This window comes from Ictidomys tridecemlineatus, chromosome 11 (assembly GCF_052094955.1).
Source record: "Ictidomys tridecemlineatus isolate mIctTri1 chromosome 11, mIctTri1.hap1, whole genome shotgun sequence".
Taxonomy (NCBI): Eukaryota; Metazoa; Chordata; class Mammalia; order Rodentia; family Sciuridae; genus Ictidomys; species Ictidomys tridecemlineatus.
In genome coordinates, this window is record NC_135487.1 from 39,361,994 (window position 1) to 39,385,477 (window position 23,484).

Genomic DNA, 23,484 nt, shown 5'->3' on the forward strand with positions numbered 1-23,484 from the left:
TATATATTCAGTCTTCAAGGAGTTCTGGAGGCCTACTACCAACTCTTACAGACACCTAGCCTTGTTTACGCTTTGGGCTCTCAATTTTACCCACTCCTTTTTGGTCATTCCTCAGTGCTCTGTTCCCCTTATGGGAAGGGACATCCTCATAGAGTTTGGGGCTATGCTTTCCTTCTCCCCTCATACATGCTTCCATCCAGACTCGCTTGCCACTCCCCTGATCCTCACCCTTACCTTAAGACCATCCTCTATTCCTTCTGCCAGTGCCTTCCCATTACCCACTTCTGAGGTGGACCCTACTGTCTGGGATGTTTCAAGTCCTTCTATCGCCTCACAACATGAGCCCATTCACATCCATCTCAAAAACCCCCTCCATTTTATGGCCCAATCAAAATACCTGCTCTCCCTACTTGCTGCTGCTGTCCCTCTTTTTTTGCAGAGTAGCCCTGTCAGGCTCCTGACAATAAACCTGCTTCTTATCCCAGGTATGTGTGTGATCAGTCCTGCGCTACTTCTCTTTCATTGATGCCAGTGACTTGATCACATTCTCCCATGAGTTTTGCTCTCCCCTCAGGGGATCTGTGCTGCTTTGGAATCCTGGCCTGAGGACCCAGCACAATTACCATGCACCTTCTTCCATTCACTTAGCGCTCTTTCTCTTCATCTACACTCCATCCTCATTTGGGTGACTTCACTCTTCCCCTCCCCTCCTCCTTACAAGTCTACTATCTAGAGATTCCAGTAACAAGTTTCCTCTCTAGAACTTAGATCTTGGCCAGGCACCAAGATTCTCGCCCAGCCCCTCCCCGTGGCAACTTCACACCAACTCACCATGGAGAATTTACAATCCCTCCCCCTTGTGAGTTCACTCTTGGGTCTTGGTTCTCAGCTCCTCAGCAAGGCTCACAAAAGCCCTGGCCAGGCAACCAAGACTCCTCTCCCTTCTCTCAGTCCCAGACTCCAACTCGCCTTGAGGAACTCCAAATCCCATCTGACTCACCTCTCGGCTGCCTCCTCACCCTACTTAGCCCTACTCCTTTGGCTCCTGATCTAAAAGCCCATGACCAATTAAACCTTCCAATCTTCATAACTTCTGCGAACACTCAGGAAAATGGAAGAAAATCTCTATGTGCAGGCTTTCTCTTTTCTCCATTCTATACCTTCCCTTTGCTCCTCTTGCTCCCCTGCCCAGCTTCTACTTGCCACTTAAGCTCTAGATTCCTGCAGAGACCCTACTTCTAGACAAACAAGGAACACAGAACTCTCCTACATTATAAAGCCATAGGCAGCAATCTCCCTGGCCAAGGCCACATTGAAGCTAACACTGAAATACAAAGGACAGACTCAGCAGGCTTGATAAGAGGCCTACGGAATAAAGGAAAAAAAGGGGGGGGAAAGTGTCAATTTAACTTTTCCCTTGGCTACAACACAGAAGAACGACTTCAAAACTTTCTATCTCCCAGATCTCACATGCCCATTTTATCCTTACACAGCTGAAAAGCAGGGATTTGCTCTAAGGGTCCTTGGACACATGCTAGGTCTAACCTTTGCCCCTGTAGCTTATCTATTGAAGGGTCTTGACCCTACTGTTCAGGAATGGGGCCCAACGTTACCTAAAAGAACGTTGGCCGCAGCCTTTCTACTCATTAATGAGTCAAAGAAACTCACCTTTGGGGACCCACTCACCATACCGGCTCTCCATCACCTAAAGGAACTCCTCACCTATAAGGGCTTACATTCCTTAACCCCCCCCTCCCCCATCACCTTTTGCTCTACAGGTTTCCCTGATGGAAGATCCCAGTTTTACTTTCCACACATACCTCCCTGCTCCTCAGGACTCTTCCTCCTCTTCTCCTCTTACCTATTCATGCATTGAAACTGGAGGAGTTTCTTTCACATCCCTCCCACATACAGGAAGGCCCCTTGCTCCAGGCAACATACACATAGTTCACAGATGGCTCTTCCTTCAGGAGGGAGGGAGTTGGTCGGGCAGGGTATGCTACAGTCTCTATAACCTTGGTTGTGGAAGCAGCTCCCCTCCCCAGTAATGCATCCAATAAGCAAGCTGAACTTGTTGCCCTCATCAGAGCCTTCACTTTGGCAAAGGGAGCCTCCCTCAATGTCTACAATGACTCTAAATACACTTTCCACATACTTCTCTCCCACTCTGCTATTTGGATGGTGCACAGATTTTTTACCACCAAGGGAACTTCAGTAAAAAATTACTAATGCCCCCTTTATCTCTGGTCTCCTTCAGGCCTCAAGGCTTCCCACTGCCATTGGAACTGAAGGATGGCAGCTAAGTAACCCTCTTCTCCAGTGGGCACTTCCTTTCCTGACCTCTCTCCTTGTCAAAGGCCTTTTGCTAATGCTTGCCCCTACATCATTAGATTTATTCAAGGTCAGATTCAAAGGTTCTCTAACCAAACTGTGAACCAGCTTCTGTTACAGGACTTCCAAACCCTCACCAATTTGGGTCAGCCAGAGTCAGCATTACCCTGCACCTCCTGACTATCACCATTGCCTCAGTGATACCCCATGCCCCTAACAAGGGTCCAGACGCTGCCTCTTCCCAGCAGGAAAAAGCTACAGAAGATTGATCTATGCCCCTGTCCCTAAAGTGGCCCAATAACAAACAAAAAAGGGGGAATATAAGGTCCTTGCTTAGCATCTAGACGACCATCTTAAGTGACAGCACCATTTTAAGAAAATTTCGCTTTCCTGCCCTTTCTGAGAAAGGCTCAACACTCCCTCATACCAACCCCACCTTTAACCACCTGCATTAGGACTCACCCAGCTCTAATCCCTGAGTCTGCCCCATAAAAGTCCCAAACCCCAAGCCTGTTTTGCTTCTCTCCATCTATAGAGAAATGTGCCTTTATTTGTCATCTGTGACAAATAAACTCTCATATGTATCTCTGCCTGGTCTCCATCTTTCATTTCTTGCTCGCTTGTCTCCCTGTTCTTCACTTTCCTTTCAGTCATCACATTTTATATACAAATTTTAAACAACATTATAATAATGCTAAAGGTATTTACTACTCATCCAATATCATCTTTAGGTCCTAATGTAAGAAAGGTAATCTTGCTATTTACTTAGTCTTATTCCAATGCTGTCCTCATTGTCCTGATTTCAAACTTTTAGTCTATCTATCTATCTATCTATTTATTTATGGTATTGGGGATTGAACCCAGAGGTGATTTACCACTAAGCTATAACCCCAGTCCTTTTTATTTTACTTTTTAATTTTGAGACAGGGTCTTACCAAATCGCTCAAAGCCTTACTAAGAGACTGAGGCCTATCTTAAACCTGCAATCCTCCTGCCTTAGCCTCTCACATTGGTGAAATTACTTGGTACCATTGCACTCAGTTTATCTTTTATTCTTTGTGATTACAAAAAAATAAAATAAAATCTACCATCATTAGGGAATTTCAAAGGAACAGATCACACATATGCAAGACAATTTCAAAAGGTGAGTTCTAAGAAAACATTCCAATCAACCACAATATGATGGGAATAAATGGATAACCTTGTAAGGTAACAACTTTGAAGAAAACAACAATTTGACATAGTAAAGTATCAGTCACAGTGAGATAGGGAACAGGGGGAGCAGGTGAGGTCAGGCAGCTCACACCAGCAATTCTTGAGCTACACTTGCTAAATCAGACATCCTGCCAGTATCTGATTAGACCAAACAACTTTCTACCTAACTACAAGATGACTGTGCTCTCAGGTCAGTAAAATTGAGCAGGGTTCCTGAAGAACCTTCCCGTTCAAGGAAATCCTATGAATATTTATCCCTCCTACACAAACTCATCCCCTAGACAATATTAACAGGAAACAAAGCAGTTAGGCACAGAGCTCAACCTTAGAGCATGTCTGCCCTCAGCCCCTAAATGTGACTTCTGCTTTACAATGAACTTTTCTCTCTGCCACTGAAACATCTTTTTTTTTTTTTTTTTTTGGTACCAGAGAATGGACCCAGGGACACTTAACCACTGAGTCACATCCTCAGCCCTTTTTGTGTTTTATTTTGAGACAGGCTCTCCCTAAGTTGCTTGGGCCTCACTGAGTTGCTGAAGCTGGCTTTGTACTTGGGATCCTTCTGCCTCAGCCTCCTGGTCACTGGGATTTGGGACACTCTGCCCAGCTTTTCTGATGCCTCTTTAGTACATGTGTTACCAAAGTGAGCACTGATTCATCTTCAAATTATTTTCTGCAACATGGTCAAGAACCTGAAGAACTTGAATAGATGTCTCCCCTGTCTCTGGAGACTTTTCCTCAAACCCCTGAGAATGACAATACTTTACTTATTATTTTGTATATGTATTCGCAAAATAATAATAAAACAATAATTACTGATTTTGGGCTGGGGCTGTAGCTCAGTGGCAGAGCACTTGCGTAGCATGTGTAAGGCACCAGGTTCAACCCTCATCATCACATAAAAATAAAAAATAAAATAAAGGCATTCTGTCCATACACAACTACAAAAAAATTTTTTTTTAAATAATTACTGATTTCCTGCCAAGTACAAGGCACTATGTTAGGTGTTTCATATGCAATTTATCCTTTTAATTCCCCTAATAATTCAATACGATTGGTATTATTTTTATTCTTTTTTTCATTATTATAATTTCTTGATATTTGTTTTCAGCTGTGAAAACAAAAAGCTCATATAGACTACAATATTCACAAGAATACACCAATATACTGCGTAGGTGATACTGAATTTCAATTCATGCATGTCTGAATTTGAAGCCAATACTCTACTCATAAGATTGTTAAAATAAAGAGCCTAGGGATATAGCTCTGTGGCAGAGCACTTAACCAACAAGGTCCCAAGTTCAATCTCCAGCACCAAGAAAAATAAAAAATAAAAATAAAAAAAAAATTGCAAAATAAAAATTACAAAAATACAATAAATAAATGCTAAATTTTAAAACACTCCTTCCTTCCTTCCTTCCTTCCTTCCTTCCTTCCTTCCTTCCTTCCTCCCTCCCTCCCTCCCTCCCTTCCTTCTTTATTAATTTATTTTATTTATATGTGGTGCTGAGAATCAAACCCAGTGCCTCGCAAGCACTCCACCACTGAGCTATAACCCCAGCCCTTAAAATACTGTTTCTAATGCCTTACTCTGAAACTTCAGCAATGTTCAGTTTTTATTTCAGGTTGATCTTTAATATTCAATTCACTGAAGCTTCTGACAAAAAGATTCTCTCACTTCAGAATATGATTTTCTTAATCTCAGATGATATCTTAACTGACTTTGAATCTTTATCACTACAGCCTGCTTCTATCTCCTTATTTACTAAATAATAAAAATTACCCTGCCTGGTAAAATAATTCAATTTACAAGTAGCTAATCTTTATTTGGTGCTTACAAACTACCAGATCTTGTGCCAAGAATTAACTTGTATTAACTTACTTAATCCTCATAATTAGTTCCATGAGCTAGGTATTATTTTTATCAATCTCTAATGAAAAAAAAATGAGATTTAAAAGGCTACATAACATAGCCAATGTTATCCACCTAGTAAGTGGCAAAACTAGAATCAGTGATTCCAAATTCCATGCACTTGACCACTATATATACTCCCTCTAATTATGAACAAACTGCTATGTGCAAGGTATTGTTATAGACAAAAATTAAATAAGACAAAAATGCTTTCATCATCATAATGTTTCTAGTTTCAAAGAAGAGATATATGAAAACTGTTCAAATATCTCCCTTATTTATAGTTACAAAACTTTATTTTACACACATGCTAGCACTTCAACTTTCTGTAGACAAGCTAGAATACAGATTTCTGAACATGAAGATTCAAAGTACTTCTAAGTCAGTATTTAGTACTCACTTATAGGGAAATCTGCCCACTTAATCTAATGGTTTGGATTTATGTCTTCTTTGGTACAAGGCAAAAGTCTATATATTTATTTTTAAATTAATCTATGGGTACACTGAGCACCAAAGGACCTGATGAAATGAAATGAACTTAAAGGATAACATTCTTAATGAGTATACAAAATTGGTAAAAAAAAAAAAAAAAAAAAAAAAAAAATGCCAAGGACACTGACTCAAGTCAATCACTCTTTTGTCTATGATCCCTTTTCAAATCATATTACTACTTTTGTTTGCTTACTTATTTTAGTCTCTAACTAGTGAACTCTTAGAAAAGCAGTGTCATGTTTTTAAAAATATCAGGCTTGCCTGGATTTAACTATCACCAGCTGATGACACAGAAAAGGCACTCAATTTTATCTTGACAATTGACATATCCAGAAATAACTACTAATTTCAGGCTTAGAAAGTTGGAAGACTAAGTATTGATAGAACTGCAAATTGCAAATAAGACTTTCTTCTAATTAGAATACTTTGACACTTGCTACATATTATGAGCTTATATTATACCTTATGAGTCTCCATTCCTTTTTATTTTTAAAAATTTTTTTAGTTGTAGATGGACACAATACCTTTATTTTATTTATTTTTATGTGGTGCTGAGGATTGAACCCAATTCCTCACACATGCTAGCACTTCTAGGCAAGTGCTCTATAACCTCAGACTGAGCCTCCATTCTTTGACATTCCTTTTTCTTTTCATGTGTTGATACTCTACACTAAGTTCTGTTAGTAACCAGGATTGCATTCTTCAATCTAGATATCATCTCATTTTTCTAAACTAAACAAAATCATATCATTTCTTTCCTTTCTTTCTCATTTGTCAAGAATGATGACCCACATTGACAATTTTTCTCCTTTAATAGCTACTAGTGTTTTAACTGTTGAAACTAGGAATTATTAATGACTACGACAGTTCCTAGTAGCTATTCAGTAAACATAGGAGGAAAAAGGATAAGATAGAAAAACAAGGAAAAAAGGAGAAAGTCTAGTAAGTTTTTAGTAGTATATTTTAGTTTGTTTCCATCAATCCAAACAGACTTTTAACTGCTAATGGGAAGAAACTGGGCCATTTTCACCAATACATGCCTATTGTCTAGCACAGTACCTATTTAATGAAGGAATAAATCAGAGGTCAACAAACTTACTCTATAAAGGGCCAAAGCAACATTTTGGTAAATACTTTGAGCTTTGGAAAAGAGTAAACATTTTGTTTTAAAGATCATATGGTTTCATTTGGTATCTATTCAATTTACCTTTGCCATGGTAACATGAAAGCAACCACAGATAATATCTAAAAATTGAGCATAGCTATATTCCAATAACTTTGCTTATAGAAAAGGGGGCCACAATCAAAACTAAAACAAGGAAGTAGGGCACAGTGGCCAACCTCTAGGAAGAATAAATGAAGCCAGGCTCATAAACTGAGTATTTGTTAAACATAGGGAAGACAGGAAAAAAGAGGGAGAGAAAGAAGGAAGGAAGGAAAGAGGGAAAGGAAAGATAAATGCTAGTCTGTCTTATCAATTAAAAAAGAGAGAGAGAGCTATATAAAAAATAAATAAAGAGAGCTATACTTAGGAAAGAAAAGCTATGAAACATATTTCCCTCCAAATAACTAAAACAGCAGCATACTTTTTCAAGTCGAAAGATGTGATCTCTTTCTAAGCGTTCTTCTGCTTGTTTCAAGCCTAGCCTCTGCTCAGGTGTCAATGTAGATTCGTCTATCACAGTGGCATTTTCTAAATAGTCCATCTCTGAAGAATTTTCTTTATTAGATTCATCGTTCTTCACTTTACCTATAAAAGGAAGCAATCACTTAGTTATCTCAGAAATGGTAATTTAAAAAAAGTATAATGAAAAACAAAGTATTCAACTTTTACACAAACAGGAAAAGATGTATTTTCCTTGATCATATAAGTTGTTATATGTACGTAAAACTTAAGATATGCACATAGCCTGATAGAGTGCTACAGGTCTGTAATCCCAACAACCCAGAAGGCTAAGGCAGGAGGAAGATCACAAGTTTAATTCTAGCCTCAACAATTTAGCAAAACCCTCAGCAAGTTACTAAGACCCTATCTCAAAATAAAAAGCAAAAGAGCTGGGGATGTGGCTCAGTGGTAGGGTGTCCTAAATCTAATCTCTAATCCCCAGTATCCTCCTCCAAAAAAAAAAAAAAAAAAAAAAAAAAGATATATACACACACACAGAAATAAATATATATATATATGTGTGTGTGTGTGTATATATATATACATGCATGTATACATACATACTCAGATATGTATATATATACTATACACACATGTATATGATATATAAATAGTATCAAAATTCATGAAGAGAAGTTAGGGCTATGGCTCAGTGGTACATCACATGCCTAGCATGCATAAGGAGTTCCTTCCCCAGTATTTAAAAAAAAAAAAACCTACTTCATGTATCAAATGCCTGACTTTTTCTTCCAAGGTATATATGTAATTGAGACTACACTACATAAAGTTAGCATAACATAACCATCTTTAAAGGGTACCTGAAGTTAATTTGATAAAAAGCTATCAAAGACCCAAAGATTTAGTCACTGAACTAAAGACACTAACAATTGAAAGAACATATATAGACCACAAATCTCTGTGTCCTAATTAGATTGCAATCTCTTGAAAGCATAGATTATGTTTTCATCTTTGCATTTCCAGTATGTAGCAATATGGATTTGGCATACAGTAAGATTCTACACCAATGTGATTTTTTTAAAAGGTAAGTTGAATTCTCTTTTTTCTAGTTTAAAATATATACATATATAGTTTTTTGGTTTTTTTTTTTTTTTGGTGGGGGTGTTTAGTTTGTTTTTGATACTGGGAATTGAACTCAGGGGCACTTTACCACTAGTTATATACCCAGCCCTTTTCCTTTTTTTTATATATTAATTTTTTTTTTATTTGTAGTTGGATACAATGCCTTTATTTTATTTATTTTTATATGGTGCTGAGGATCAAACCCAAGGCCTCGCATGTACTAGGCAAGCGCTCTACCACTAAGCCACAACCCCAGCCCTTAGTTTTTATTTTGAGACAGGGTCTACCACATTGCTGAGAGTCTCATTAAGTTACCTACTCTGGCCTTGAATTTGTGATCCCCCTGCCTTCTGAATTGCTGAGATTACAGGTATACACAGTGTGCACCACCATGCCCAATGTGTTTAAAATACTTAAAAGGTAGTTGGGCTGGGTGGCATAGATCTATGATCCTAGAGATTTAGGAGACAGAAAGAGGAGGATCACAAGTTCAAGACCAGCCTGGGCAATTTAGTGAATCCTTGTCTCAAAATAAAATACAATAAGGGCTGGGGATGTGGCTCAGTGGTAGAGAATTTGCCTTATATACACAAGGTCCTGGGTGATTCCCAGCACTGCAAGAAAGAGAAAAGATCAAATACTTGAAAGGATTGCAGAGAGTTCAGAATAAAGCTTAAATCCCATAGTACTTTATGTCTAATCCCTTACCCTCATGAAGGCAGTAAACAGAACAACTACAAAACTTCAAATTATAATAAATATTATAAAAGAATAAAGTCAAGGAACTAAGCTAAAAAACAACTTTAGATATGGGAGTCAGAAAAGGCTTCTCTGAGAAGATATCATTTAAGTAAAAACCTAAAGAAAGAGAGCTAACTTGCCTATATCTCTAACCTCATGTCCTGGCCTTACACTTTTCACTTCTTTCATACCAAATACACATTAGTATTATTGTTGTTTCAAATCTCAATACCTTTATCTATGCTATTCCCTTCTCCATCAATGCCCTCCCATTTCAGTTAGTAATATTTACCTTTCCTTTATAAAGTAGATTCTTTGATGCTAATAACCAGGTCTTATTTAACTTTGTACATTCAAATTTTAATACAACATCTTGACCAAAACTTATACTTTTATAAAAGTATGTTAAATAGACAAAAAATCTGGATGTATCTAAAAGCACTTCCAAAGTGCAATGCTCTCAGATAATCAAAAAGTTCTCCTCTTTATCCTCAAAAGCCAACTATATGCCATCTAGAGGAACTATGATAATCGATTCTTTTTAAAAAAATATATTTACTTTTTAGTTATAATTGGACACAATATCTTTATTTTATTTTTATGTGGTGCTGAGGATCGAACCTAGGGCCTTGCACATGTTAGGCAAGCACTCTACTGCTGAGCCACAATCCCAGCCCCAATCAATTCTATCTTTTGATAGCTCTAATTTTATAAACAAAGAAGAAATGATGTACTTCTGGATAAGGTACAATTCCTACTAAAGGGCATAGGAGTTTCCAAAATAAGAAAGCGAACTCTTACATAACTTATAAAAAGGGCTCAAACACCCTAAGCATGGTTAGGTTAGATAAGTATTCTTAAATTATAGTGAGGGGAACACTGATGCACTGTGAACAATTTGCAATTATGTCCTAATATTTGGGGGGGGGAAATTTAGTTTTTTAGCAACAATTTTCTTATAGAAACAAAAGAAAAGATGAAATCCTAATTTTATTTATATATTTCATTGAAAAGAAGAGTAGCAAGACACCATAATAATATAATATTCTCCTCTCTTCTCTATGTACAACTTGCCCTGTTTGACAAAATAACATTAGCAAATTCTATAAAATTATAATTTATGCCAGCATAAAGAATTAGAAAAGACATATCTTTCTTTAAAATCAGAAAAAAAGAAAATTATTTAATTTTTTAGAACAACATATAAAATAAAATGGTATCAGGCAGAATGTCCCAAATTGTGTGCCACATAACACTAGTTCCATGAGATACCTTAATCAAACAAGTTGTACAGGAGTGTTCACAGAGACAAAAAAGTCAGTGGTTGCCAGTGAATAGAAGGGAATACTTGTTAATGGATATAGTGCATCTTTGGAGGGTGACGAAAACATCCAAAAATTAGTAGTGATGGCTGTGAAATTTGGTGAGTATACTAAAAATCACTGAATTCTATACTTTAAAAAGATGAATTTTATAGCATGTGAAGTATATCTCAATAAAACTACTTAAAAGACTAAAAATATGACACAGTGATAAGGACTATGAGAAAAGTTAAACATGTAAAAAGAATATGCCTTATTAGAAGTAGAGATGAGGATTACTAATGAGCAAAAGCCTCATTAAGAAAGCAAAAGTTCAGAGAACTAACCATATCTAGGGGATGATGGTTCAAGGAAGAAAAAAAAGCAAATACAAAGGCCCTTAGGTGGCCATTTGTATTCACATTTCAGGAAATACAAGAAAACCTTGCAAATAGAGCAGAAAGAAAGAGATTGAGAAGTAGATGACTAAAGGTAGAGAAGTAGGGAAATATCAGAGATCATATAAGGCCCCGCTACTCACTGCAAAAACATTAGCTAAATATGAGGGAACCACTGAAATACTTTAAATAGTAGTAACATGATTTGATTCATTTTAATAGGATTCTTCTGGCTATGTTAAAAACACAAAGAAGGGTGATATGAGTGAAAGTGAGGCAATAATTTAGCATATGCTGTTCAAAAGCATGATCCTGATCAGCAGCACCAGCAGCATTAGCAGTTTGGAGCCTGCTAGAAATAAAGTTTCTCGGGTTCCACACATACTTTCTGAATCAAATCTCTGGGAATGATGCCCAGGAATTTCTATTTTTCGTGATTTCCAGGGAATTCACATGTATATCAAAGTTTGAGAGCCCCAGATCAAGAACACTCTTCCCTCAAATACTCACCCTGCTCATTCACCTATTTCCTTTAGGTATGTGCTTTAATGATGCATTCTCAGTGACAATTTAAATTGAAACACCACCACCAGCAACAATAGCATCAATTCCTATTTTTTTCCTGATTTATTTTTCTCATATGACTTATATATCTAACTTTCTCTACCTATTTCTCATTTATTTGTTCATTGTCTATCTCTTCCTAATAGAATATTGACTCCACAAGGATGGTGTTGTGTGTTCCTTCCCCACCCCCACTCCCCAGGGATTGAACCCAGAGGTGTTTAACCACTATCCACATCCCCAGCCCTCTTTATTTTTTATTTTGAGACAGGACTTTGAATAAATTGCTTAGGCTAATTTTTTGTTGTTGTTGTTATTGTTTGATTTGTTTTCATTTTTTTTCCTGATGTCACATGAATTCATGCTTGAGTTAATTTGCAAGTGAATCTGGGAACAACCCCTTGCCACACAGGCGGGGAAAAGACTTGTAAGGTAAAGGTGGCTGTAGGTTTCACCTTGTGGCTGAGGTTGGTTCTGAACTTGTAATCCTCCTGTCTCAGCCTCCCAAGCCACCAGGATTATAGGCATGTGCCACCACATTTGGCTAAATCATTCTTATTAATTTGCTAAACCAATTTTCCAAAAGTACCTCTACTTGGTCTACTGTTCTCTATTAACACATAACAAAACTGCATTTAATAGAATAAAATAATAGTAATAAATAATACTCTCTACCCTGCATGCTTACTACTATAGCTTGGATCTTGACCCCAAAAGTTTATAGGATAAAGATTTGGTTCCCAGTGTGGGAAGTAGCAGAACCTTTAAGAGGTTGGGCAAAATGGGAGGTCTCTGGATCATTGGAGGTGTATCCTCAAAGGATAGTGGGGCCCCAAGCTTCTCCTTTTTGCTCTTTGTTTGTTTTTATTATTGTTGTTTGTTTTATGGTAGATGGAATGAACCCAGGAACACCATACTACTAAGCTACAATCTCAGTCCTTTTTATTTTAAGACAGGGTCTTGCTAAATTGCCCAGGCTGACCTCAAACTTGTGATCCTCCAGCCTCATCCTCCCAAGTAGCTGTGATCTTTTTACTGTTTTTCATGTACTGGATATGAAGTGAACAGTTTTACTCTGCCACACACTCCTCACCATGATATACTGCCTCACCATAGGTCTAAAAGCAAAAGGGTCAGCCGATCATAGATTAGAAACTCCAAAACCATGAGTTAAATAAATCTTTTATAAGTGCAAAAGTCTTGGACTTTTGTTATAGTGACAGAGAGCTGACAAATATACCTACTATGTTAGGTACTACATAAAACTTTCAACTAGACTCTTAAAAGTAAAGTTTCACAACATAGGCAGCACCATCTCCACTTTAAATAAAATGAAGAAACAAAGATACATTCGAAGCAAGCTTATCCAAGATTACAAAGTTATTAAGTGGGAAAGACAGAATTCAAAAACCATGCATCTTACTCCAGCTCATTTACTTGATCATCTCACTATATCACCTCTTTTGCTTAATATCCGCCCCCCCCCCTTTTTTTTTGACTGTACTTGGGATCAGGCCCAGCTCCTTGAGCATGCAAAGGCAAGTGCTCTGTCACTGAGCTAGCTATAGCTCTAGATCTTTTGTTACCTTTTTAAAAGAATGATCTTTAAATCAGATTTTTCAGTAACTCACACGAACAGACCCTTAATTAAGCAATCTTTTGTTTTGCTTTGTTGTGTGCTGGGGTTAGAACCCAAGGCCTATACATGCTAGACAAGCATTCTACCACTAAGAATGTGCCACCACCCTTTATTTTTTATTTGAAATGGGGGGGTCTCACTATGTTGCCCAGGACAAGTCTCAAATTCATGGGCTCAAAATGAACCTCTCACAACCCCTGACTTAACTAAATGATCTTAAGTATCACAATTCCTCAACTTCACATCTCTAGTGTACCATCATATTTAGATTTTTACCATATCTAAATATCGCCTGTTCTATTACTTGATATTGTCTCTATTGAGTTACTGTCTAAACTTGTCCTTGTCCTAAACCTTATATACAATTGTGAGACTGATTTTTTTTCTTACATATATAAAGACAATTCTATTTAATCTTTTAAAAGTCTGTCTATAGGGCTGGGGTTGTGGCTCAGTGGTACAGCACTCACCTAGCATGTGTGAGGCCCTGGGTTCGATACCCAGCACCACATAAAAAATACTAAATAAAGGTATTGTGTCCATATACAAGTAAAAAATATATATATATTTTAAAAGGTCTGTCTATATACTATCACCTGTGTATCACCAGAAATAAAAAGTACCTATTTCTCAAGTCTTTGGTATTTCTCCATCTATGAAAAATAATAATTTATTTTTATTTCTATATCAAGGTAAGGCTTTATTCTTTCAACCATGGAATCAACAGAAAGAAAATTAACAAATAAAGTTCATTGATTTAAGCAAAATCAGAATTAAAATTACTCAAGGGACTGGGGACATAGCTCAGTTGGTAGAGTGCTTGCCTGGCATGCACTAGGCCCTGGGTTTGATCCCCAGCATCAAAAAAAAAAAAAAAGAATTAAAATTACTCAAGACATAGACAATATTTCTGAACAATTAATTAAAAGTAAAGTCAGGATCCCAGACCAAAATTAATTTTACAGTTCCCAAGTAAACAGTGTCCTAAGCAATTTCTGCTTCTAGACTTGTGCCCATCAAAGAATTTGTTGCACTATAGCCAAAAGGATACTTTTTAATAGAAAATCTGATCATAGCACTATCTTGCTTCTCTTCAGTTGCTTCTCAAATCACTTATGAAAAAAATTATGTCACAGTTCACAATGCTTTTCATTCTCCAAAAGATGACTTGTCAACTGCATCTTTTGCCACTCCACCTCAAATCCCTATTCTACTTATACTGATTCTCATTCATACTCATAGTCTCACTCCTCCCATTTTCTCAGCCCCATGTCAAATCTCACAAATAAATCACATGCTTTCCCAACTCTTAGTTTTTGCCACTGTATATTACTTTACTTCTCTGCATCACAACCCAGTGAGTGTAGGTTCCTTGAAATCTAGGGCTAAGTTCTTCCAATTTTCCATTATAAACACACGATTGGTCCATTAGAGGAAGATGATACATACATGTTTGGTGAATGAACAAGCAATATATTACCAAACCATTTTTTTTTTTTTTTAGGGAAAAAGTAAAGTTTATTCAAACTTGTTTTCAGAGAACAGTTTACTTTTGATATCAAACCCTGACACAGATACTAAGGGAAGGAATATTATAGACCAATGTCATTCAGGAACATAGATATGAAAATCTTAAAATCCCTATAAATCAAATTAATAATAAGACTGGTTTCAAAAAATTAAGCAATATCGTTCATCACAAATATAGGAGAATGTTTGTTCAGGTTTTTTAGTAAGTAGATTAAAACAAGGAGGGAAATTAAACCACTACTATAAAGAAAAAAAAACACTCTTGGCAAACTAGAAATAGGAGAATACTTCAATCTGAAAAAGACTTCCTAGCTAATATTATTCAGTTTATAATAGGTATTTTATTTTATTTATTTTTTCTTTTTTTTAATTGGTTGTTCAAAACATTACAAAGCTCTTGACATATCATATTTCATACTTTAGATTCAAGTGGGTTATGAACTCCCATTTTTACCCCAAATACAGATTGCAGAATCACATCGGTTACACATCCACATTTTTACAAAATGCCCTATTAGTAACTGCTGTTTTCTGCTACCTTTCCTATCCTCTACTATCCCTCCTCTCCTCCCCTCCCATCTTCTCTCTCTACCTCATCTACTGTAATTCATTTCTCTCCTTGTTTATTTTCCCATTCCCCTCACAACCCCTTATATGTAATTTGTATAACAATGAGGGTCTCCCTTCATTTCCATGCAATTTCCCTTTCCCTCCCACCTCATGTTTCTGTTTAATGTTAATCTTTTCTTCCTGCTCTTCCTCCCTGCTCTGTTCTTAGTTGCTCTCATTATATCAAAGAAGACATTTGGTATTTGTTTTTTAGGGATTGGCTAGCTTCACTAAGCATAATCTGCTCTAGTGCCATCCATTTCCCTGCAGATTCCATGATTTTGTTATTTTTTAGTGCTGCGTAATACTCCATGGTGTATAAATGCCACATTTTTTTTTTTATCCATTCATCTATTAAAGGGCATCTGGGTTGGTTCCACAGTCTAGCTATTGTGAATTGTGCTGCTATGAACATCGATGTGCCAAAACCATTTTTTTAATATTTATTTTTTAGTTGTAGTTGGACACAATATCTTTATTTATTTATTTATTTTTATGTGGTGCTGAGGATCAAACCCAGGTCCTCGCATGTGCTAGGGGAGTGCTCTACCGCTGAGCCACAACTCCAGCCCCCCAAGACCATTTTAAGAGAGTGTGTAGGGCTCAGTGGTAAAGCACTTGCCAAAGTTTTGATCCTCAGCATTGCTAGATAAATAAATAAGAGGGTACATTTGGGTACAAATTCAAATGACTGAAGGAGTCATTAAATTTATATGTGCACAGCATTTTTACTTATCATAATAAATAAAAAGGTGATTTTTTTTTCTTTTTCTTTGTTAGCTGAAAGAGCCACACTATTAATGTCCTTTTTGTAGTTAAAGTAGCTAAGCCAGGGCTAACCTAAAGAACATTAACACAAGAAAATCTCTCAGAAAAATGTCGACTGGTAGAATATTCTTACTTGTACTTACTCAAATCATCTGAAATGTCTTCAATTCCTGAAGCACTATCATCAGAATCTCCAGCATTATCTGTCCTCATCTGTTGCTTCTGAGATGGTGGTAAGTTTTCCAGAGCAGATTTTTCTCTCTGTAGAGCTTCAATATTCACTTTGTCCACAGAAATAAAGGAGCTTGGGATTTTTTTTCCAGTCTGTTGCAATTCTGTCTGTCTAATACTTTCTTTCAACAGTAAACTGGTCACCTTTTCTGGTTCTGCTGATGAACTGAGCCCCTTTTCTGATTTCATCTGAGAACTAGGTGCTTTTTCTGTTTTCCTCTGTGAACTAAGTGACTTTTCTGCTTCTGCTGCAGGTAAATAGGGTGATTTTTCTGTCTTCACTGGTAAATTAGGTGACTTTGGTGATTTTTCTGCCTTTGCCTGTAAATTGGGTACCTTTTCTAATTTTGCCTGTGAGATGGGTACCTTTTCAGCTTTCACTGGTAAGTTTGGTAGTTTTTTTGTTTTGCAATGACTTTGATCTCTAAGGACTAACCCCAAATCTTTAGGGCCTAGAACATTGGCAGCATTTACTTTACATGATTTAACATCTGTTTTTTCAATACAAGTATCATTTTGCTTGGTTTTTTTACTACTATTCCTATTTGGAGAGTTGGTCCCAATTTCTTTTGTAGATTTATCATTTCTAGCTTTCAAAGTTTGATTAGTTATAGCTTTAACTGCTTTGTTTTCTTCACAAATAACATTCTTCTTTGGTTCATGATTTTCACTTTTAGATGTCTTAGGCTCTTCCATTATTTGAAAACCTGCTTCTTTCCAAATATAATATTGTAAAATGGCAGATCTTCAGTAGTTTGAATTGCTCCAAATCCAGTTTAGGCAAGCAAACTATTGGGTTAAAAAAAAAAAAATCTGTTATTGAAAATGCAAAACCATTTTTTAAAGTGGTAAGACATTTATAAAGCTTTTAATTTTTTTTCTCAAAACTAAAGAAATAGTTTGAAAAAAGATAAAACTCAGAGAAGGAATTAAAGCCCCTTAAGTAACAGCCAAATATTCATAGAGAGAACTCTAATACAGTATCAAAACAAAGGATTTTTAGAGAAGTAAAAAGTTGTTTTATATTGCCAATAAGAATTTCAGGGGCTAGAGTTCTGGCTCAGTGGTAGAGCACTTGCCTAGAACATGTGAGGCACTAGGTTCAATCCTCAGCACCATATAAAAAACAGTAAAGGTATTGGATCCATCTACAACTGAAAAAAAATTGTTTTTAATTTCAACAAGGAACTAAAATATGCAATTAATGTGTCACTATTAACATAAGTTTATAGAATCCTAAATGGTAAGATCTTGACCATTTTTAGCTCTCTCACAAACCAGTATCATTTTTACTTCTAATCTATTTCAAGTTAATTCTAAACATAAAAAGAATTCCAATTCTCTCCACCTTTGAAGTATAAAGGAATTTAAATGAATTCTTATGTAAACAAATTTTTAAAACCCATGTCATGTTTTTACTAAAACTCAGAGAGTCCACCATAAAGAACGAACTCTAATGTAAACAATGAACTTTGAGTGACAATAACATGTCATGATACATTTGATTATAACAAATGTACCACAATAGTAGCAGATGTTGACAGCAAGAGATGCTATACATGTGTGGGTCCAGGGAATATACAGGAACTCTGTACTTTCTGCTCAATTTTGCTGTGTACCCAAAACTGCTCTAAAAAATAATGTCTAAAAGAAGCGACAGTAAGAAAGAACACTAAAATCAATCAGAATCTATTCTGCTCTAAAATATAATAAAAATTATGTTAATGAACAAATACTAAGTTTATAACACAAACTTCTATAAATAAGTGAAAACAGCCAGGCCCGGTGGCACACACCTGTAATACCAGTGGCTCGGAAAGCTGAGAAAAGAAGGATCACGAGTTAAAATCCAGCCTCAGCAAAAGTGAGGCACTAGCAACTCAGTGAGACCCTGTCTCTAAATAAAATTAAAAATAGGGCTAGCGATGTGACTCAGTGATTGAGTGCCCCTGAGTTCAATCCCTGGTACCAAAAAAAAAAAAAAAAAATGAAAATACTGTGTCTTGTTAAATTATTTCTATGCTAGAAACACCTTACATTCTACATTTTATTGAAATCAGGATTTTCTTTTTTTTACTGTTCACCTTGCCCTATATGCTTTAAATTCAGAACTATTCCTCTAAAATAAAGTTAAATATAAAACTAATAGCCAGGCAAGGTGGTACACACCTGTAATCCCAGCTATGTGAGAGGCTGAGGAAGGAGGTCCAGGTCAGCCTCAGCAACTTAGACTCTGCAAAAGAAAAAAATAAAAAGGGCTGGGAGTATAACTGAGCGTTAATACTTGAATCTCTGGGTTCAATCCTCAGCACCACAAAAACAAAGTTATGAGGGGAAAAAAAATAGTCCTGCCAACAAGAGTAAACTGCATGGAACTAAAATATAGAAACTTCTAATTTACTTGATGAATTTACTGAATTATGGATTTGGGCAAACATCTCTAATCATATAAATCTGCATCATATAAACACAAAAATATCACCTATAATAAAAAGCTTAGGACACACATCATGTATTTTCAGTTGTCTGTACATATATGCAAAAATGTGTTTCCAGAAAAAAAGAAACCAAACTTACCTAGAAATGTCTGCTCTAAAGCATCTTACTCAATTTGTACCTAGCTTTTATAATTTGTGTTTACAGTACAGTCTTCTATATTCCTTCCCTGGTTTGATATCAGTCCAAATTAAATAATACCTTTAATTTTTAAAAAGTTGTTAAGCTCTTTTTCCTAAAATTAAATTATAGTACAAAGAACTATTTTAAGAAATTATATTTTTTTTTACTTGTAGTTGGACACAATATCTTTATTTTATTTATTTATTTTTATGTGGTACTGAGGACTGAACCCAGTGACTTGCTCCTCCAGGGCAAGTACTCTACCACATGCTAGGTAAGTGCTCTACCATTGAGCCACATCCCTAGCCCTATTTTAAGAAATTATGATAATTAAAATTTAAGTCAAAATCATACTAGATTCTTCACCATTAATTTTTCAACTAATATTATTTTCTAGTAAAAGAAATAGCAACTTATAACTGTATGAAAGTATGCTTTTGTTCTTAGTTCTTATACATTCGATTTTGTCTAATTATTTTGCTTTTATTTATTTACTTATTTTTGGAGGGGTACCAGGGGTTGAACTCAGGGGCACTCATTCACTGAGCCACATTCCCAGCCCTATTTTGTATTTTTTTCCCCCTTTGGTGGTGCTGAGGATCGAACACAGGGCTTTGTGCATGTGAGGCAAGCACTCCCCAGCCACCCTATTTTGTATTTTATTTAGAGACAGGGTCTCACTGAGTTGCTTAGTGCCTTGCTTTTGCTGAGGCAGGCTTTGAACTTGTGATCCTCCTGCCTCAGCCTCCCGAGCCACTAGGATTACACGTGTGCACCACAGCACCCAGCTGCTTTTATTATTCTTGACAAAATGTTTTATATAATCATCCAAAGAGTTGTCAAAATAAGTGACTATTCCCAAATTCTTGTAGACACCAATGCAAGTTCCTCATTTTAAAAATAAAAATGGGTTCTATTTCTAAGTGATTATTCTTATCTAGTAACTAATATATGTTTACATTTTCTGTTGCTATTCTATAATGACTCTTTAACAATTTTATAAATACCATTTTATGACATTACGTTAATGACAAAAGCCATTAACAATAAAGACTTGGAATAACATCAATCCACAATTTTGTTTATAAAACTTTACAGAAACAGTATTTTCCACTCAAGTACCCCTGAGTTCAAACCCCAGTACCAAAAAAAAAAGAAAAAACATAAATGGTATATATACATAATGAAATATTACTCAGCATTAAAAGAGAATAAAGTCATGGTATTTACAGGTAAATGGATGGAATTGGAGAATATAATGCTCAGTGAAGTAAGCCAATCCCAAAAAGCCAAATGCTGAATGTTTTCTCTGATATAAAGATGCTGAAATATAATGGGGATGAAGGGGGCATGGGAGGAATAGATGAACTTTAGATAGGGCAAAGGAGAAGGAGTGGAAGGAGCAGGCATAGGGGTAGGAAAGAGGATAGAATGAGATGGACATCATTATTCTAACTACATGTATGAAGACACAAATGGGGTGACTCTATTTTGTGTACATCCAGAGACATGAAAAACCAGGCTCTAAATATGTAATATGAATTGAATTGCATTCTGCTGTCATATATAACAAAATACAATAAATAAAATTTTTAAAAATTATATATACACACATTTGTTTAACCTTTTTCAGTTAAGATCTGCAATCACTAGGTGACCCCAAACAAAGACACTGACCTGCTTTATGAGTCATTTATAAACTCTAAAAAGAATGGCAGAACCATCTACCTTTAGCATGCACTCCAACTTAAAATTTTAAAATGTGATTGTATGCATATCTTAAACAGTGATTAGGCTGGGACTGTAGCTCCGTGGCAGAGCACTTGCCTAGCATTGTGAGGCACTGGGTTCAATCCTTAGCACTATATAAAAATAAACAAACAGAGCCGGTTGCAGTGGCGCTCACCCATAATCCCAGTGTCTGGGGAGGCTTGAGACAGGAGGACTGCAAGTTCAAAGCCAGCCTCAGCAAAAGCAATGTCCTAAACAACTCAGTGAGACCCTGTCTCTAAATAAAATACAAAATACAGCTGGGAATGTGGTTCAGAGGTTGAGTGCCTATGAGTTCAATTCCCAGTACCAAAAATAAAATAAAATAAATAAACAAGTAAAATAAAGGCATTCTGTCCATCTATAATTACAAAAATTTAAGAAAAAAAAAAACAGAGTGATGGGCTAGGGCTCTAGCTTAGCACAGAGCGCTTGCCTAGCATGTGTGAGGCACTGGGTTCGATCCTCAGCACCACGTAAAAGTAAGCAAAATAAAGACATTCTGTCCATCTACAACAACAACAAAAATGATGCTCTTATATAGATTCTGAGACTATATGCTTCTTCTTTTTGCTTTGGCAGTTCTGGGATTGAACACAGGACCTCATGTATGGCAGGCAAGCACTTTAGCACTGAGCTTTACCCTCAGCCCAAAATTCTGATACTTTTAAAAATTATAGAAAATTATGAGAGACCTCCTAAGTTCCATAAAGAAAACACAATTTTCTTCTCCAACAGGAAAAAAAAATTCACTAGATGGAGCTAGACTGAATTCCTAAACATGGTATATGCTTAATAAATGAATTTTTAATGAATACACTATTAAACATTTTGAAACTAATTAAAATGCTCAATAATTATATAATCTGACATAAAAGCAATTAGTTACTTTTAACAATGAATATACCAAGCTTAAAGTATTGATTAACTCTTATTAAACAGTAATTCTCAAATTTTAGCATTCTTTAGAGACACCTGGAGGGTCCTAAACCACCCGTAACTACACCCATCCCCTCCAGAGTTCCTGCTTCAGTAGTCTGGGATGGAGCCTGAGAAGTGCATTTCTAACAAGTTTTCAGGTGACATTGATATGGATAGACTAGGGGCCACACTTAAAGAATCACTCTAAGGACTAGTCCTAAAAGTAGAAGTGAAAGGAAATCGTGTTCTCCTATACAATTTTACATACAGTGAAAATCTGATTCTTATCAGTCTACTTCATAAAGTAAAAAACCATTTCTGCTTTTGCTTACCACTAGCAGTACCTACCACAGAGCCTAGTTAGTACAAAGCAAGTACTCAATAAATATATTAAATGAATTAATGAAAAATTAGCTTCAATTGTTAATTCCACACACTACAAACATAATACAAAAGATATTTAACTGCATCACACTTTGTTGCCCAAAATGTAACTAGAAAAATGTCTCTCCTCCAGAATGCCTTCCTTAACCTATTAAGTCTCAAGTTTTCAATTCTGAAAATATTTCAACAAAATTGACACAGGTGGGGCTGGGGTTGTGGCTCAGCGGTAGAGCACTGGCTTAGCACATGCGAGGCCCTGGGTTCGATCCTCAGCACCACATAAAAATAAATAAAACAAAGGTGCTGTGTTCAACTAAAAGAAATAAGTATTTTTTTTTAAAAATTGTCACAGGTGCATTTAAATGGATTATAAATCATAATCTAGAATTTATGTATTGTACTTATTGTAATTATATTGACATATACTATTTATACACTACCATTAAATTTTTATACATGTTTCACATCTGGAGCAATGGGACAAAACTGGGTTAATTTACCCCTCTACTCTCCTACAAGGGTGAATTCAGATAAGTATACCTCTTCACATGAACTCTGTTCTTACCTTTCTCATAATACTTAGCACTTAAAACTATTTATGTGTTTCCAATTTGGACTACAGAGATATTTTTGCAAATCTGCTTTTTATAAAACAAATATGCTTACACAATTTTAAAAGTAAATAGTACTATAAGGAAAACAGTCTCAAAAGCAACCACTTTTGTGCTGGGATTGTGGCTTAGTGATAGAGCGCTGGCCTAGCATGCGTGAGGCACTGGGTTCAATCCCTGGCACCACATAAAAAATAAATAAATAACATAAACATATTGTGTCCATCTACAACTTAAAAAAATGTTTAAAAAATAATGAACAAATAAATTAAAGGTATTTTTTTTTAAAAGCAACTGTTTTCAACTTTTTTAGCTGTTTCTTCCAGGATTTATTTCCTTCTTTCTTTCTTTTTTTTTTTTTTTTTTGGTTATAGTTTTACAAAACACCTTCTTATTTATTTATTTTTATGTGGTACTGAGGATTGAACCCAGTGCCTTGCACGTGCTAGGCGAGCGCTCTACCCCAGCCCCTTATCTCCCTATTTCTAAATAACATGCTTAAGATGATATTTATTATTTTGTTTTAGCTTTAGATGTTATCTATGGCTTTCTACTATGAGGGTGTGGATTTGGCCATCTCAAACATTCCCCCTAGAAAAAGAATTGAATGTACACAATATGGGGTGCCTCATATGCTGCATTTCTAGTACTTCCCCACCTGCTATAGCTTGTACATGGTTTGAGTACATTCCCCAAAGACAC

The 23,484-nt window shown here is 36.1% G+C and overlaps 1 protein-coding gene across 3 annotated transcripts in view; it reads right to left on the minus strand.

Annotated features, from left to right (window-relative positions):
- Positions 1–23,484, minus strand: part of Tut4 (terminal uridylyl transferase 4) — a 148,431-nt gene that overhangs the window by 98,702 nt on the left and 26,245 nt on the right. For all 3 annotated transcript variants that reach the window (XM_078026248.1, XM_078026247.1, XM_078026246.1), the window contains exons 2-3: positions 16,390–17,266; positions 7,537–7,700 (exon numbers count right to left, since the gene is read on the minus strand). In XM_078026248.1, coding sequence (XP_077882374.1) covers positions 7,537–7,700; positions 16,390–17,173 — 948 coding nt within the window. In that variant the 5' untranslated portion in view covers positions 17,174–17,266. The remainder of the gene's footprint in view (positions 1–7,536; positions 7,701–16,389; positions 17,267–23,484) is intronic.